Genomic DNA, 17,122 nt, shown 5'->3' on the forward strand with positions numbered 1-17,122 from the left:
TTCGTTATCTTATTCGGAAGTGTTTTTAAAACTGCTCAGGTTTTCTGCAGAAGGCAATTTCTAGGTAGAAGGGAAACTTCAATGGAGCAACGAACAGAGAACCATCTGCAGGGCTGTGCGCGCGCGCAATGCTTGCGGTTTTTGACATGCAGATGATGCATTTAATTGGGAAAGAGACACACTATGCACAGAACTGAAGACTTCCTTGTATTAAGAACTGCAGAAGGAAATATTACTGATGATGGCTACCTTTCTGAACAAACCTACCACAACTTCCCTGGTGGTCTAGTGGTTAGGATTCGGCGCTCTCACCGCCGCGGCCCGGGTTCGATTCCCGGTCAGGGAACACTTCTTTTGAAAGGATTTGCCTTCAAACTCAACCACCGGATAAAAAATCTTTCACGAAATGTGCAATATGTTTGAAAACAGGTTACTTTTGCTTTCAAAAGCTTTGCGTTCCAATGCTCCATTGCAAGTCCTTTAACGAAATAATACATATTAAATGGGGGGGATATATGCAGAAACTTCCTGTGTGATTTGACATGATTTTGATAAAGATATCAAAAATAAGGAAATAACATAAAAAGGAAAGGGGTGGGGGGTGGGGAATATCTCATTAATTGCTTATGGTCTGCAAAAAAAGCTTTTTATTTTTTATTTTATTGAAATACTAATTATTTCCAATTGTACTTTAACTACACAAGAAGAAATGAGAGAAGATGGTGCTGGCAAAATAAATGAACAAATCTTTTCAAAATTCCATATTCCTCCCATTTCATTTCCTTCTATGTGGAGAAATGTAAATTTCCCCACTCTGCATCCCTGTATTATAAATTCCAGCCTTGCTGTCCATCTGGTTTCCCCTCCACAGTCTAACAGGGAAACGAAGGAAAAGATATAGGGTACAGAATGGAAAAACAACAACATGCTACTACTGGCATTGGGTCATGGTTTTTAATTTTCTTTTGCATTTTTGTTTGCCATCTAGAAATGCCATTAGATTTTGTTGCACACCACCCCAAGAACCCCAAGATTCCAGGAGTTTGAGGCGCTTACCCAGGGTTTGGGTTTCCTTTTGGAATGAGGCACAGCAGAGACGGTGGTGTCTTCATAATCTATGGTTTATTTGCAGATCTATACTACAGAGGGGCTCACAACATTGACACCCAAAGAAGGTCTCGTTTCTTTCATAGCCGTAGCCTTGGATTCAAACAGAAATCAAACCTTGCTTTCAAGCCTTGCTCCGACTCTCTCCAGCGTACTTCTAGGTCACATCAATTGAAAAACTCTGGCTTTGTTTGTTGACGGAGGGGGGCTCTACACATTTTCTGTCTTGCTCAGAGCCCCCCTTTCCTTTGTTCTCTTAATGGCCCACCACCCTGGCTTATATTTTAACACTTCCTGGATCCAGTGGTTAGAAGGATCTCACATACAACCTACTTCCTTCTCTCCAAACTCACAGGGAAGTTTTTAATATTTAATGCTGTATTATTTTTAACACTCGACTGGGAGCCACCCAGAGTGGCTGGGAAAATTCAGATAGATGGGTGGGGTACAAATAATAAATTATAATAATAATAAATGATTATAGCAATATTTTGACTTGTCCCGATTCAAAACTCCTGTATGTCAAGATATTTCTTTAAAACAATATTTTCTACTTTTGCAGAGTGCCTGTTTAAAGTTCCTCTTTGTCATTCGGCTTGATCCTGGGCAGCCGCTTCCCAGATGCAAGGTTGATTTCTCTTGCTGCTCTCAGCCCTGACATGATTGCGGAGTCCAGCCAACCGTGGAGTTTGGTAGTATGTTCCCCAGCGAAATGGATCCTGCCTTCTGGCTTCTCGAGAGGTTCGCTATAATCGACAAACTGGTAGGGGGTGAAGGCAGCAAAGCCAGCCATGGAATACTTATCCAAGCTCCACCTCTTTATCACAGATGACTGGCACACAGCCTGGATGTACCCCTCGGGCAGCTGGTGGATGGCGGACAGGTCATCCAGGACGATGCTAATGATGTCATCATGGCTGAGGGCCTGAAAGAAACGGGAGTCGTCACTGTGGACGTAGCAAGCCAAGACAACCCCAAGGCCACCAGAGAAGTTTTGAGTGAGATAGTAGACGAATCGGGCCGGGCGATCAGTTGTGGACTTCCCACCGCGGATCCCGTCAGCTTCCCAGAACTTCTCGGTGCAAGCGAGGAAGACTTTGGAGACGCTCCTGTAGTGGATGGACCGCAAGGCGTGGCTTTTGTTACGCGACAGGGGTGGCTCAAAATGGATGCGCCTCGTGGCCTTGGCGGTGGAGGTGACCACGGCGTAATCGGCCGTCACGCTGAACAGCGCTTTGTTGGCGGTTTGGTAAACCGCGGTGACGCTCTCGCCTGCCTGCTCCATCCTGACCACCCTGGTACCGAAATGCACCCTTTCTGAAATGCTTCTGTAAATGGCTATTGGCAGCTGATCAAAGCCTCCTGCGATTTGATCAAACCTGCAAAAAACACACACACAAACAAACAAATGCAGATGAATGGATAGGAGATGGAAGAGCCTTCTTCGGCTGCTGTCGTGTGTTGCTCAGTTGTTGCTCGGTTCAGCACAGACAAAAGGAAGCGATTTCTGAACCCAGCACATAGTTAACACTCTGGAATTCGCGCGGACAAGGTGTGGAGATGACCAAGTCAGATGACTTTGAAAGAGGATTAGACAAGTTCATGGAAGATAATCAATGGCATTTAGTTATTGTGGATATATTAACCAAGAAGATAGCTCAGTTGGTTAGAGATTGTGGTGCTGATAACGCCAAGGTTGCAGGTTTGATCCCCGTTTGGGACAGCCGCATGTTCCTGGATTGCAGGGGTTGGACTAGATGTTCCTCAGGGTCCCTTCCAACTCTGCAATCTATGATTCTGTGCATGCTGGGTATCACAAGTGGGGAGAGTGGCTATTGAGTTTAGTTACAGGTAGGTAGCCGTGTTGGTCTGCCATAGTCAAAACAAAATAAAATAAAAAATTCCTTCCAGTAGCACCTTAGAGACCAACTAAGTTTGTTCTTGGTATGAGCTTTTGTGTGCATGCACACTTCTTCAGATACACTTCTTCAGGTATACACTTCTTCAGGTATCTGAAGAAGTGTGCATGCACACGAAAGCTCATACCAAGAACAAACTTAGTTGGTCTCCAAGGTGCTACTGGAAGGAATTTTTTATTTTATTTTGTATTGAGTTTAGGTCCGGTTTGCAGGCTTCCCATAGGCATCTGGTCTAGATGGAACTTTCGCAAGAGCCAGCTGGACTCTTACATCTTTATGTTTACTTCATTGTAGGGAGAGGGAGCATATGTTATTTATTTACTTATCGTCAAATTGATTTATATACCAACCATTATCCAAAGATCCCAGGGCGGTATACAACATTAAGAACAAAATAATAAAATACAGGGCATAATACTGGACAGCATAATAAAATTCAGTGGTACCTTGGGGTTACAAACACTTCGGGTTACAAACTCCGCTAACCCGGAAGTAGTACCTCAGGTTGCGAACTTTGCCCCAGGATGAGAACGGAAACCACATGCCGGCGGCACGGCGGCAACAGGAGGCCCCATTAGCGAAACGTGCCTCAGGTTAAGAATGGTTTCAGGTTAAGAATGGACCTCCGGAACGAATTAAGTTCGTAACCCGAGGTACCACTGTAATCATAATAACAGTCCACACACCCACCCATTTAACAGGTCATAGATTACTTAATGGCTGAAGGCCTGAATAAAGAGGAATGTTTTTGCTTGGTGCCTAAAGATATGTAATAATGGCCACAGGTGTAGCCACGATTTTTGTTGGGCATGGGGCAGGCCTTTTGTTGAGGAGGCAGGCCTTTTGTTGGCATGGGGAGGCAGAACCTCAGCTTGCTATGCGTTTTTATTGATTTTTATTTATTGGGGGGGTGCTGCCCCCTGCCCCCCTTAGCTACACCCATGATAATGGCACCAGGCAAGCCTCTCAACAGACGGGGAGCCACCACAGAAAAGGCCTGTTCTTGTGTTGCCATCCTCTGAACCTCTTGGGGGGTGGGGGACATAGAGAAAGGTCTTGGATTACAGTGGTGCCCCGCTAGATGAAAATAATTCGTTCTGCGAAAATTTTCATCTAGCGGATTTTTCGTCTAGTGAAGCAGCAATGACAGCCCCGCTTTCGCTAGACGAAAGAAAAAAAAAGACGAAAAATTTTCGTCTTGCGAGGCAGCTCCATAGACTTTTTCGTCTAGCGGGGCAGCCTCCCGCTAGACGAATGCCTTTGTCTAGTGAGTTTTTCGTCTAGCGGGGCACCACTGTACAAGCTTAGGGTCTGGGTCGGTTCGTATGGGGAGAGGCATTCCTTAAGGTATTGAGGTCCCGAGACGTTCTTGCACTCCTAGTTTTGGAAATGAACCGAAAGGCTATCTAGTCTGAAGAAGAGCAGATTGTTTACTTCAGCAAGAATAAATCCTCCCGATTTCCTTGCAACGTGTTTTTCCACTTACCTCCTTCTAGAAGCGAAGATCACTTCACCTCTCATACTTTCAATGAACGACTGGTAATAGCCAGCATCTTCATTGAGCAAGTCCCCAATCATTTCGACAGCTCCATGACTCAGCTTTGCTACTTTGATTAAATATTGCTGTTATGGGAAGGGAGTGGGGGGTGGGTGGAATAATCATCTTTAAGGACGGCACTCGACAAAGACGCTTAAGCAAACACACTACCAAGCAACAAATGAATTTGGAATCTAGTACAAAAGACATCCTGAGGTTCTCAGGTTTCGGGATTTCCTTATTCTGGAAAACAAGGAATTGGATCCTCCAAAAAGTTGCAGTGCAGTCCTCTATATATATCTATCTCACTGAGTTCAGTGAGGCTTACTCTCAGCCCCAGGTAAGTAAACATAGCCATTATAGCCTTAGGGCAGGCATAGGCAAACTCGCCCCTCCAGAAGTTTTGGGACTACAACTCCCATCATCCCTAGTTACAGGACCAGTGGTCAGGGATGATGGGAATTGTAGTCTCAAAACATCTGGAGGGCTTGCCTTAGATTAGATTACTGCAACGTGTTATGCATGGGGCTGCCTCTGAAGACAGTTCGGAAACCTTTGCTGGTGCAGAATTTGGCAGCCAGGATGTTCACTAGGGCGAGACGGTTTGAGCATACTGCACTTTAGCTTGGCCTGACTGCACTGGCAGCCCATTAGTTTCTGGGTCCAATTCAAAGTGCTGGTTCTGACCTATAAAACCTTAAACGGCTCAGGACTGCAAAGGGTCCCCATATGAATCAACCTGGACCCTGCAATGATCACCTGATGCCCTTCTTCATGTGCCCCCCCCCCCGATATCTAGGTGGGATACCTAGGAAGCTCGGTAACTTCTATAGGCTTGTGTAATATTCTAATAATATAACAGAAGTGCGCCAATAACGTTTCAGTAAAAATACTTTGCACTTCGCAAGCTTGGGCCATTGCTTTAGCTAGTTTTGTTAATTTATTGGGTTTTATTGCGCTAGCCAAAGGCCATGGTAACATCCAAAGAACGAAAAGAAAAGAAAAGGAAAGAAAAGAAAAGAAAAGAAAAGAAAAGGGGGGGTATTCTTTTTTACCTTGGTTGAGAAGGTGTCATATTTACCCAGCACGTAGGTACAGTTTGTCCTCTTCACCTCTTCTTCAACCTGGGATGACCATAAAGAAAAAGTCAGAATGCATTTCATAGTTTACCTACATTGCCTCTCAGTACGTTTCCGAGCACAATTCAAAGTGTTGGTGCTGACCTTTAAAGCCCTAAACAGCCTCGGTGCAGTATTCCTGAAGGAGCGTCTCCAACCCCCATCGTTCTGCCCGGACACTGAGGTTCAGCTACAAGGGCTTTCTGGCGGTTCCCTTACTACGAGAAGCAAAGTTACAGGGAACCAGGCAGAGGGCCTTCTTGGTAGTGGCTCCCACCCTGTGGAATATCCTCCCATCAGATGTCAAGGAATATAACAACTATCTGGCTTTTAGAAGACATCTGAAGGCAGCTCCATTCAGAGAAGTTTTTAATATCTGATATTTTATCATGTCTTTAATATTATGTTGGGAGCTGCCCAGAGTGTCTGGGGAAGCCTGGCCAGATGGGCAGGGTATAAGCAATAGATTATTTATTATTATTATTATTATTATTATTATTATTATTATTATTATTATTACTACTACTACTACTACTACAATGTGCTGTGCTGCCTGAAAAGGCACTTTCTTTTGTCCGTCCCAAGTCCTCTAACCTTCAGCTAAACTGGATGTCCCCAAGTTCTAGTGTTATGAAAAAGGGAGAAAAACCCTCATCCACTTTCTGTATACCATGCATAATCTTAAATATCCTCATGCCTTCACTTTGTAAAAATATATATTCCCCAATATAGTAACTTCCCCTCATAGAGGAGTTGCTCTAGTCGCTTGGTCGTTTTAGTTACCCTTATCTAAATCTTTCCCAACTCTACAATATATTTTAGGAGGGTGTGTCGGGTAGACTGGCTTTTGGTTCTTTCCACCTCTATGGTCTTAATATTTGCAACAGGACACAGAAGGTTTTCCCAATTAAAAGAAGCACAAAAAGTATCCCAACCCGATGGAGGGACTCTTCATACAGCTGACTAGCGGTTTTGCCTTCTTCCGAGGGATCCACAGTGTAATTCAAGAGGCTGGGGTTCCTCTTGACCTCCCCGACTCGCTTCCTGATGTTGTCAATCAAATACCAGGCGTTCTCATCCTCCGGAAAGAATTCTGTCAGACTCAGGCCAAACTTTCTGACATATTCGCGGGAAATCCTGGGGCATGAGAAGGGGACAGTGCATAGTCAAAAGAGTGGAATTTGCTCTTCCAAGAGGCAGCATTGCCCACCAACTTGGATGCCTTTAAAAGAGGGTTAGCTCAACCCATGGAGGATAAGGCTAGCAATTGCTAGTGGCCATGATGGATATGCTGTGCTTTCACGGTCAGAGGCAGAGATGATTATTATGTTGTTATTATTTACTAGGTTTATATACAGTCGTACCTCGGAAGTCGAACGGAATCCGTTCTGGAAGTCCGTTTGACTTCCAAAATGTTCGGAAACCAAAGCGCGGCAGCCAATTGGAAGTCGCGCCAGACGTTCGGCTTCCGAAAATCATTCGAAAACCGGAACACTCACTTCCGGGTTTCAATTGCTCGGGAGCCAATTTGTTCGGGAGCCAAGGCGTTCGAGATCCAAGGTACGACCGTACCGCTCTTCATCTCCGGGCGGTTTCACAAGATAAAAGCACATATAATTTAGTCAAAACAGGAGCACACAAGTACATTTCAAAGGCTGCAGAATATTAATCATCCACCTGCCACCTAAAATATATATAACCAGTGCTTTTTTTCTTTAAAAAATGTTTAGAGGTACTGTCATTTTCCTACTCATATTGAAGTACTGCCCCTCAATGAGGCCAAACTTAGATTTACAAATTTTAGGCCTATGCGTACCCCCAGGAAAAAAAGCACTGTATATAATGAATATTTAAACAGACTGGGGGTGGGGAGAAATAACTCAAAAGGTTTGGTAAGCGCTGTGCACAGCACTTCCTAAACACCTAGTTGTTGTTGTTGTTGTTGTTGTAGTAGTAGTAGTAGTAGTAGTAGTAGTAGTAGTAGTTGTTGTTATTATTATTATTATTATTATTATTATTATTATTATACCACACCCATCTGACTGGGTTGCCCTAGCCACTCTGGGCGGCTTCCCATTGCCCAGCGCTTACAAATAGTCACTATCTCTCAACTTTATCTTCTTCACAGGCGCATCGCTGGGCAAAAGGGAGGTTAGCTATGTTTGCCACCCTGGGGAATTGAGGAATAATGAGCGTTCCCAGAAAAAGCCCTGTCTCCTCCCCCCGCCCCCCATCAGCTCTTCACATAAAACGAACTGCAGTAGGCCTCGCAACCAAGATTTTATCCAACTAGTGGGCCACATCCAAGAAGTCATACATTGCCTTCAACTTCGCATGCACTTCCTTCCTCGCGGCAACAGGCCAACAGCTCTTTTGTCTCCCACACAGCCAAGCGCACCGGGACACATGACCATGGAAAAGCAGCCACGGATGAGCAAGGCAGGATTTATGCATGCTCGGCAGATCAAGTGAAAGGCATGTGGTAACCTCACGCCTTACCTGTGCACCTGAGGCAAACGCATGGGCCCCAGATCTGCATACCAGCCTTCTTGCTCGTCTCGATAGGTCTCCACTCGTCCCCCCACGCGGTTGCTGGCTTCAAGAACTGTCACCTGAAGGCAAATAGGACAGCTGCTGCTGTGTTACTCCAGCTTCATGCCACAATAGCCTGCCTCGATTTCCATGTTCCACGTTACAGTTTTTCTTCGTTGAGAGATTTGCCCAGCACCCAGCTGATAAATCAGCCTGGCCACACGGGTTCCTCCTTTTCTCAGGGCTAATTTACAAGGGACTGGTGTTCAATTTCAACCCTAAGGTGGTTGTGGATTTGCCTTCCTTGTAGGTTTTTAAGCAGAGATTGGATGGCACTCTGTCATGGACGTTTTGGCTGAGATGCTTGCATTGCAGGGGGCTGGACTTGAAGACCCACAGGGTCCTTTCCAACTCTACGATTCTATGATTCTGATATCACCTGTTGCTCCTGTCATGGGCCAGGAGTCGGCTTCACCTGCTGAATAGCAGCCTGAAGGGGCAGAAGGCAGAGCGACTCCACCTGCTGCTGATCAGCCTTCTTGCTCCTGAGGAGAACCAGCTGGCTCCGGCTTTCTTAAGCAGGGTTTCCAGCCTCAGTCAGTTTCTGGAATCAACACTTGTTGCTTCTTGCTTCTCGTGACCTTGGACCTTCCGCTTTCTTGACCCCCGGATCATCTGGCTTCGTGAACTGAGATACTCCTGACTGCACTGAACCTTGCATACTGCCTCTGCCTCTGCCTCCAGGCTAGTACCCCCCCCCCCCCGAGTCTTGACTGGTTGGCTGGCTTCTCCCTCTACTGAGCTCTGCTGTGGCTCCTTACGCCTCTCTACCTTTTCCGGCCTAGTTTCCCCAACTACCAGGTGAGGTGTGCTAAATGGCTGCCCTGCTGTGGCCAAAAAGATTCATGGTGTTTTTGAGTGGAACTCCATCACATACCACCAAACTCAGATTGCGAAGTCAGGTTGCATGATTAAAATTGATTTGGTGCCCTTGATTACCAAACCTCAACCCCCACCTCCCGGATCGGACTCTTTGTGAGAAGAAAAGGGGAATGCTCTGTGAAGTGTGGAATAACACTTCCTTTGATGCAACACCTAACCTCCCCGCAAAGTAAAAAACCAATATTCAGCAAAGAGCCACAGTGGTTTAACCTCCCTGCAGATTTTGTGCAAACAAATCAATACACAGGTCCCTAGGGGGCAACCTCGGAAGCAGAGAACCAGTTGCAACATCTGTGAGGAATAAAGGACCCCTTACCTGGTATCCAGCTTCTGTGAGAGTGTAGGCTGCGCTGAGGCCTGCCATGCCTGCTCCCACGATCAGCACATGTCTTGGGTGTGACGCATTGCCCAGCCCGTTCTTGGCTATCTCTAGATAATTCTCATACTCTGCATCCTGGAAGCACTTTTCCAGTGGACTAGGATCATCTGTGTAGCAGCTTCGCAGGGCGGAAAAGAAGAGCAATGCTGAAAGAACTGGAATGCAAAATACACAAATGGATAGAATAAATATATTCATCTGCATGTTCCTGTTTGTCCACATTCTGCCATCCACGCTCAATCCATGTCCCTTTGGTTAGGGGCACGGCTGAAGGGGTCGGCCTCCTTCCCCTGGCCCTTGCCCCGTCCCCCGCCGGTTGTCCATTGTCCTCCCAGGCCGGGGGCGGGACGATAGCCTCCATAACCCAGGTGGGAGGCACCGAACCAGATAAGCCCACTTGGAGGATGGATGGCAGCTAACAGATTGAGGTTGAATCCTCACAAGACAGAAGTACTGTTTTGGGGGGGCGGGGTGAGCAGGTGTGGGGGACTCCCTGGTCCTGAATGGGGTAACTGTGCCCCTGAAGGACCAGGTGACCAGCCTGGGAGTCATTTTGGACTCACAGCTGTCCACGGAGGCACAGGTCAATTCTGTGTCCAGGGCAGCTGTTTACCAGCTCCATTTGGTACGCAAGCTGAGACCCTACCTGCCCGTGGACTGTCTTGCCAGAGTGGTGCATGCTCCAGTTATCTCTCGCTTGGACTACTGCAACGCGCTCTATGTGGGACTACCTTTGAAGGTGACCAGGAAACTACAACTAATCCAGAATGCGGAAGATAGACTGGTGACTGGGAGCGGCCGCCGAGACCACAGCCACTACATTGGCTCCCAGTACATTTCTGAGCACAATTCAAAGTGTTGGTGCTGAGCTTTAAAGCCCTAAACGGCCTCGGTCCTGTATACCTGAAGGAGCGTCTCCCCCCCCATCGTTCAGTCTGGACACTGAGGTCCAGCGCCAAGGGCTTTCTGGCAGTTCCCTCGCTGCGAGAAGCCACGCTACAGGGAACCAGGCAGAGGGCCTTCTCAGTAGTGGCGCCCGCCCTGTGGAATGTCCTCCCACCAGATGTCAAGGCAATAAGCAACTATCTTACTTTTAAAAGACATCTGAAGGCAGCCTTGTTTAGGGAATCTTTTAATGTTTAACAGATTATTGTATTTTAATATTTAGTTGGAAGCAACCCAGAGTGGCTGGGGAAACCCAACCAGATGGGTGGGGTATAAAATAATAATAATAATAATAATAATAATAATAATAATAATAATAATAATTTTCTTAGGTGTTTACAAACCTCTCCCAAGACTGGCCAAGTGTGAAGTATACATAGCAGAAGAAACACATTTAATGGTCAAGTGGCTGAACCTTGGGTGCATTAGCTGCAAACTGCCTACCAGTTACATATTACAACAGGAAAAATGAATTGCTGTCAGATAAGATTTAGCAATGCATTGGGAGGGGTGTTTAATGACACCATCATTAAAGGTTTCAAAACAAAATTGGAGTGTCCTCAAAATTCTGCTGGGGCAGCGCTTGAATCCTAAGTATAGTCATGATTGCTTCTCCCCAACAAGTTGTTTCTCCCCAGTTAGATTCTGCTTGCAAATGACATGAAATATTTAGCACTACCTATTTAGCTCACACCTGATGTTTGTTAAAACAAAAGCCAAACTGTGGTGGTGGTGGTGGTGATGATGATGATGATAATAATAATAATAATAATAATAATAATAATAATAATAATAATAATAATAATAATATCTGGGTGGCTTCCAACAGATAAAACAACACAACAAAACATCAAACATTAAAAAAAATTATCCGTACATGGCTGCTTTCAGATGTCTTCTCAAAGTTGTTTAGTTCTTTATCACCTTGACATCTGATGGGAGAGCGTTCCACGGGGCAGGCACCACTATCGAGAAGGCCCTCTGTCTGGTTCCCTGTAACTTCTCACAGTGAGGGAACCGCCAGAAGGCCCTTGAAGCTGGACCTCAGTATCTGGGCTGAGTGATGTGGGTGGAGACGCTCCTTCAGGTATACTGGGCTGAGACCATTTAGGGCTTTAAAGGTCAGCACCAACACTTTGAATTGTGCTCGGAACAACACTGGGAGCCAATGTAGATCCTTTAGGATCGGTGTTATATGCTCCAGGCAGCTGCTCCCAGTCACCTGTGTAGCTGCTGCATTTGGGATTAGTTGTAGTTTCTGAGTCGCCTTCAAACGTAGCCCCATGTAGAGTGCATTGCAGTAGTCCAGGCAAAAGATAACCAGGGCATGTACCACTCTGGTGAGACAGTGCGCAGGCAGGTAGGGTCTCAGCCTGCGTACCAGATGAAGCTGGTAGACAGCCGCCCTGAAGACAGAATAGACCTATGCCTCCATGGACAGCAGTAAGTCCAAAATAGTCCCCAGGCTGTGCACCTGGTCCTTAAGGGGCACCGTTAGTGCATTCAGGACCAGGGAGTCCCCCACACTGTCCCCTCTACCCCCCAGAAACAATACTTCTGTCTTGTCGGGATTCAACCTCAATCCATGAACCGCCATCCATCCTCCAATTGTCCCCTTTCAACATACTTTGTGGCTGGGAGGTTCCTGTCATTGTCTGAAGACGTTGTTCAGGAGGGAGGGGGGCAGAAGCCGAGTTTCACCACAGACCCTGTTAGAACCTGCTTTTTAAGGAACTAAAGCTCTAACTGAAGAGCAATTGCAACACTTTCCCCTTTGCTACCGATGACTGAGCTTGATGCTATTAAGCAATAAGGTGTTGCACAGTGGAAGCCCCAGACTGCGTCTGCTTGTGGTCCTGCACTGTTGCGTCCTCACCCCCATCCCATGCCACCCCTGTCAGTGTGTTTATATGTGTTGGAAGCTGCCTAGTGTGTCTGGGGCAACCTAGCCAGATGGGTGGGGTGGCATATTTATTTATTTATTTATTTACTACTACTACATGCAAATCAGCCAATCATTTCTGTATTTCTATGATCATGTGTGTATGTTGTTGTTGTTCAGTCGTCCAGTCGTGTCCGACTCTTCGTGACCCCATGGACCAGAGCACGCCAGGCACGCCTATCTTTCACTGCCTCCCACAGTTTGGCCAAACTCATGCCAGTCGCTTCGAGAACACTGTCCAACCATCTCATCCTCTGTCATCCCCTTCTCCTTGTGCCCTCCATCTTTCCCAACACCAGGGTCTTTTCCAGGGAGTCTTCTCTTCTCATGAGGTGGCCAAAGTATTGGAGCCTCAACTTCAGGATCTGCCCTTCCAGTGAGCACTCAGGGCTGATTTCTTTAAGGATGGATAAGTTTGATCTTTTTGCAGTCCATGGGACTCTCAAGAGTCTCCTCCAGCACCATACCATGTGTGTATGTAGCCAACAGTTAACGTGATCTCACGTTCGTCACATGTAATGATTTATTGGGACCTGTATTGACCCCATCCAAGGAGTTGCGCAAATGTTTTGGGAGATAACCTATTCTGTGCCTCCTGCTATAGCTGAATAAACTGTCTGGACTTTCCACCCTGGTGTGAAACTCATTAGCTACCTTCACCCCAGCCTAGCCGGAGTGCTGCCGAATCAGGTGAAAGCCCATGTAGTCCAGCCAGCATCCTATTATCACCGCGACCAACCACATGCCTGTGGCAAACCAATAAGCAAGACCTGAATGCAACAGTGCTCTCTGCATTTGTGATACCCAGGACCTGGTATTCAGAAGCATACTGCCTCCAGCACTTCTATCATGCCTAATATCCACTGATAGCCTTATCGCCCATGCGTTTGTCTAATCTTCTTTTAAAGCCACCACTCTGTCCTGTGGAAGTGAATCCCACAGTTTAACTACGTTCTATGCAAAGAAGTGTTTTTATTTCTCTTTCCTGAAACTTCCAATCTTCAGCTTCCTTGGATTGTCCCAAGTTCTGCTATTACAGGTGAGACTCGAAAAATTAGAATATCGTGGAAAGGTTCATTTCTTTCAGTAATTCAACTTAAAAGGTGAAACTAATGTATGAGATAGACTTATGACCTGCAAAGCGAGATATGTCAAGCCCTTTATTTGTTATAATTGTGATGATTATGGTGTACAGCTGATGAGAACCCCAAATTAACAATTTCAACTTTGGGGTTATCATCAGCTGTGCGCCATAATCATCACAATTATAACAAGCAAAGGCTTGACATATCTCGCTTTGCATGTCCTGAGTCTATCTCATATATTGAACTCAAATAGCTAATGGAAAAAAATAGCTTACATAAATGGATTTTTGCACAATATTCAAATTTTTCAAGTTTCACCTGTATATGAGAGGGAGGAAAAACTTCCTTGAGCTCTTTTAACTCTAAGCACATACAAACAGGGTGCAGGTGGCAAAAGAAAGGCACTTCGTGCATGCCTTGAGGGATTTCAGAATGTCACTTCGCCGTGGGCAAAATCCGGAGGAAGTAGCAGTGGTGTACCGTGGGTTGCCAGAGCTCAGAGCTGTGTGGAGGGGTGGGTAGTGTCATGAATTTATTGGTCTGGGTTCGCCTGAGCTTGAGTCTGGACTAAGGATTCTGAACCCCTGTGTTTTGAATCAATACATGATATCCAATCACATAGCAATATCAGGGTTTGGGCTACTGGCATTGGCTCTTAAGCTCCGAGTTACGATTCACAGCTTTGGGGTTTAGACAGCTGATCATGTTGAGGGTGGCCCAGGCCTTCAGAAATGTATATAAGCAGTTGCTTTGCCCCTGTCTGTTGTTCTTGATGATTTAATAAAGCCTTTAAGCTGAATCACTGCCTTGGGTCTTGCTTGAACCCACATATACTCCAGGTGGTAGGTAAACAGACAGAGTACGCATGCACATTCAATTGCCTAACGGTGTCCATGTCACCCAAGAGATTGCAGCTGCAGAGATAAGAGTTGTTCTGTTGTCTGGTGGCGAAGTCACTTCCTGGTTTGCATGGAGAGGCCATTTTCAATGGAGCCCAGCAATGGAAGTGCGCAGCTGTATGGAGGCAGCACCAGCTTTTGAAATTTTGCACCTTTCACAATTTTGCGCCCAGGGCTACTGCCCCTGTGCCCCCCACACTACACCACTGGGAAGTAATGCCAAGTGGGCAAGATCAGGTGGGGCTATGAGGCCAAAACCAACAAATAATTAAACAAAATAAAATCTACACTACTGATATGCAACTAGCCACACACAGTAGATTAGTTCCCCCCAATCTGGTGCTCTCCAAATGTGGCTGGCTTACAACTCCCATCACCCCTGACCATTGACTGTACTGGCCTGGGTTGAGGGGAGTTGTGTTGTAAAACATTGGGAGGGTGCCAGGTTGGGGAAAGCTGGTATGGAATGTACAGCTTGGTAGAAAACTAGCACACACTCGGTGTAATCCTGACCCATGGATTTGAGTTTTTTTGCCTTGTGAGCTTGGGCATGGTTAGTATACCCTGACACAATGTGAACCGGGTGAGTGTCCAGCACTGGTTCGGGATCTTCTGCTAGAGTTAGTTAGGAGTGTGTCTGCTATGAATAACCTTACGCCTACAAGTAGTTCTTACACAAAAGAAATAAGCAAAGCTTGACTTATTGCAGAGGCACCCCTTTGGGCAAAGACTGGGTGGCCCAGCAGCATGGTAAATGTGCGATGTTGTGCGTGCGCCTGTGATATCATGCGTGTGTCATCGGGAGGAGGCCTTGCCCAGTGCTCTCTCACACCTGCCTTTGATGCTGCCTTCAATATTGGGGGTGGGGGCTGAGTCCCCTCCTAAGGAATATTTGAGGGGACTGAGTTAGTATACCCGGTTTATTGTGTGAAAAGAAAGGGACAGAATATATAAATGTTGCTTTGGATAGCAAAATTACAATTTAAGCAGGCAGCAAATCCTACAGTATATACACACATTGGTCTAAGGAGTGAAATAATCCATAACTATTCTCAAATGCCTACGGAAAGTGAGTGTGACAATTTTGCCACAGAACCCAAACTTATGACAAGGCAAGCGATGGAGGGGGAAGGCAATGCGTATCCTTAAGGAGAGGCATGTGTTGGTTCCTTGAGAGTGCTGGGTATGTTCCTTGTTGGAACTTGGAGAGCGAACTAACCTAAGGCTTCTGTACTAATTCCAGCCAATGCATTCTAATGGAGAAGGGACTTTGAGATGAGCAGTTCCTGTAATTCCAACAGTTCTATTGTTGTGTTGTTCCTTTCCAGAATTCCCTGCCTATTTCCCATTTTGCTTAGTCTGCTTAAGTAGAAGTTGAAAGAATATTAGCCTAGTGAGCAAAGACTAAACTGGTTCTCCTTGTCTGGCTTCGTCTCTTAATTTTACCATTTTGTCTGTGCAGCAGGTGAAGATTAGCTTTTACTGCTAACTGGGTGACATATTCAATGTATTAGGACACATTTGAGATAAGATCTCGTGTCACATTAAGTTATGCCAATCTTTTTACTCCTGCAAGGATCTTCTACTCATGCAAGGACTACAGTACTACAGTATTAAAGGTAAAGAGACCCCTGACCATTAGGTTCAGTCGCGGACGACTCTGGGATTGCGGCGCTCATCTCGCTTTATTGGCCGAGGGAGCCGGCATACAGCTGTGGCCAGCATGACTAAGCCGCTTCTGGCGAACCAGAGCAGCTCACGGAAACGGCGTTTACCTTCCTGCCGGAGCGGTACCTATTTATCTACTTGCACTTTTTTGCGTGCTTTCGAACTGCTAGGTTGGCAGGAGCTGGGACCAAACAACGGGAGCTCACCCCGCCGTGGGGATTCAAACCGCCGATCTTCTGATCAGCAAGCCCTAGGCTCTGTGGTTTAACCCACAGCGTCACCCGCGCCCCTCCACTACAGTACTAAACCATAGCAAAAGTTCAGATTGACACACACCTATTCACATTGCAGACATGCATTATTAGTTGGATGCGAGGCTTTTTCTGCATCAGTTCCACTGAAAATCTTGCACTGGAAATACTTTTGGGTTTTTTTTTTGGGGGGGGGGATGTTTGCTTGTGGGCTGGGCTTTTGTACACTACCCACTCTCCTTTATGTACTTTTACAAATTAGAACAATAATAATAAATTGAAAGCGTTTTTGTTTAATAGCAACTTGCAAAAGATTTTTTACATCTCCCCTTCTCTAAATCCAACAACTTCAACAGCTAGGTATGCTGGTGAACAAATACTGAATTAGTCAAATCCACCAAATAGTTGATCAGTCATCGGTTAGATAAAAAGACATTTTTATCTAAAATATGTTTGTTTTGATGGAAATGTATAATATCAAACAACGTTTTCTCTCTGTCGCTTGTTATCCTGTGCTCCCTGCTCCTCTAATAATAATAATAATAAGAAGAAGAAAACCTCCCACATATTTTCTAAATAGCAATAGTTTCTGAAAGTTGAGTATAGTGAAATTGACATCAGAAATGTCATTAATAAGATTAAAATCAGACAATTATCTCAGCGGTGTAATATTACCCAGGATTATACTTACAGAAGATGCTCATATCTTTTCCTTTGGGAACTTGGAAGGCAAAACTTGCTGGGCACATTTCTTTTGCTAAGTGAGGCGCACCAAATACTTTTTCAAATAAACACTCA

General features: G+C 45.7%; 1 protein-coding gene and 1 non-coding gene across 2 annotated transcripts; one reads left to right on the forward strand and one right to left on the reverse strand.

Moving 5' to 3' along the window:
• The first annotated feature begins 274 nt into the window (after window positions 1–274).
• Window positions 275–346, forward strand: TRNAE-CUC. The gene has a single exon. It is a non-coding gene; the product is annotated as a tRNA-Glu (tRNA).
• Window positions 347–1,659: 1,313 nt separating this feature from the next.
• LOC117042037 (L-amino-acid oxidase-like) lies at window positions 1,660–9,747 on the reverse strand. The gene is made up of 6 exons (XM_033141483.1): window positions 9,472–9,747; window positions 8,181–8,293; window positions 6,617–6,818; window positions 5,619–5,687; window positions 4,513–4,649; window positions 1,660–2,486 (listed from the first exon to the last, which is right to left on the reverse strand). Exons 1-6 carry the CDS (start codon window positions 9,736–9,738, stop codon window positions 1,679–1,681), a joined length of 1,596 nt encoding a protein of 531 aa, XP_032997374.1. The 5' UTR covers window positions 9,739–9,747; the 3' UTR covers window positions 1,660–1,678.
• Between the last annotated feature and the right edge of the window lie 7,375 nt (window positions 9,748–17,122).

Source organism: Lacerta agilis, chromosome 2, assembly GCF_009819535.1.
Source record: "Lacerta agilis isolate rLacAgi1 chromosome 2, rLacAgi1.pri, whole genome shotgun sequence".
Lineage (NCBI taxonomy): Eukaryota > Metazoa > Chordata > Lepidosauria > Squamata > Lacertidae > Lacerta > Lacerta agilis.

Bases quoted from the DNA above. Each gene is read 5' to 3' on its own strand.
- LOC117042037 (XM_033141483.1), bottom strand. From the start codon at position 9,738: ATGCAGATGAATATATTTATTCTATCCATTTGTGTATTTTGCATTCCA. The intron at 8,294-9,471 runs GTAAGGGGTCCT...ATTTGCCTTCAG, and splicing joins TCACAGAAGCTGGATACCAG to GTGACAGTTCTTGAAGCCAG. The intron at 2,487-4,512 runs GTAAGTGGAAAA...TGTTTTTTGCAG, and splicing joins ATCTTCGCTTCTAGAAGGAG to GTTTGATCAAATCGCAGGAG.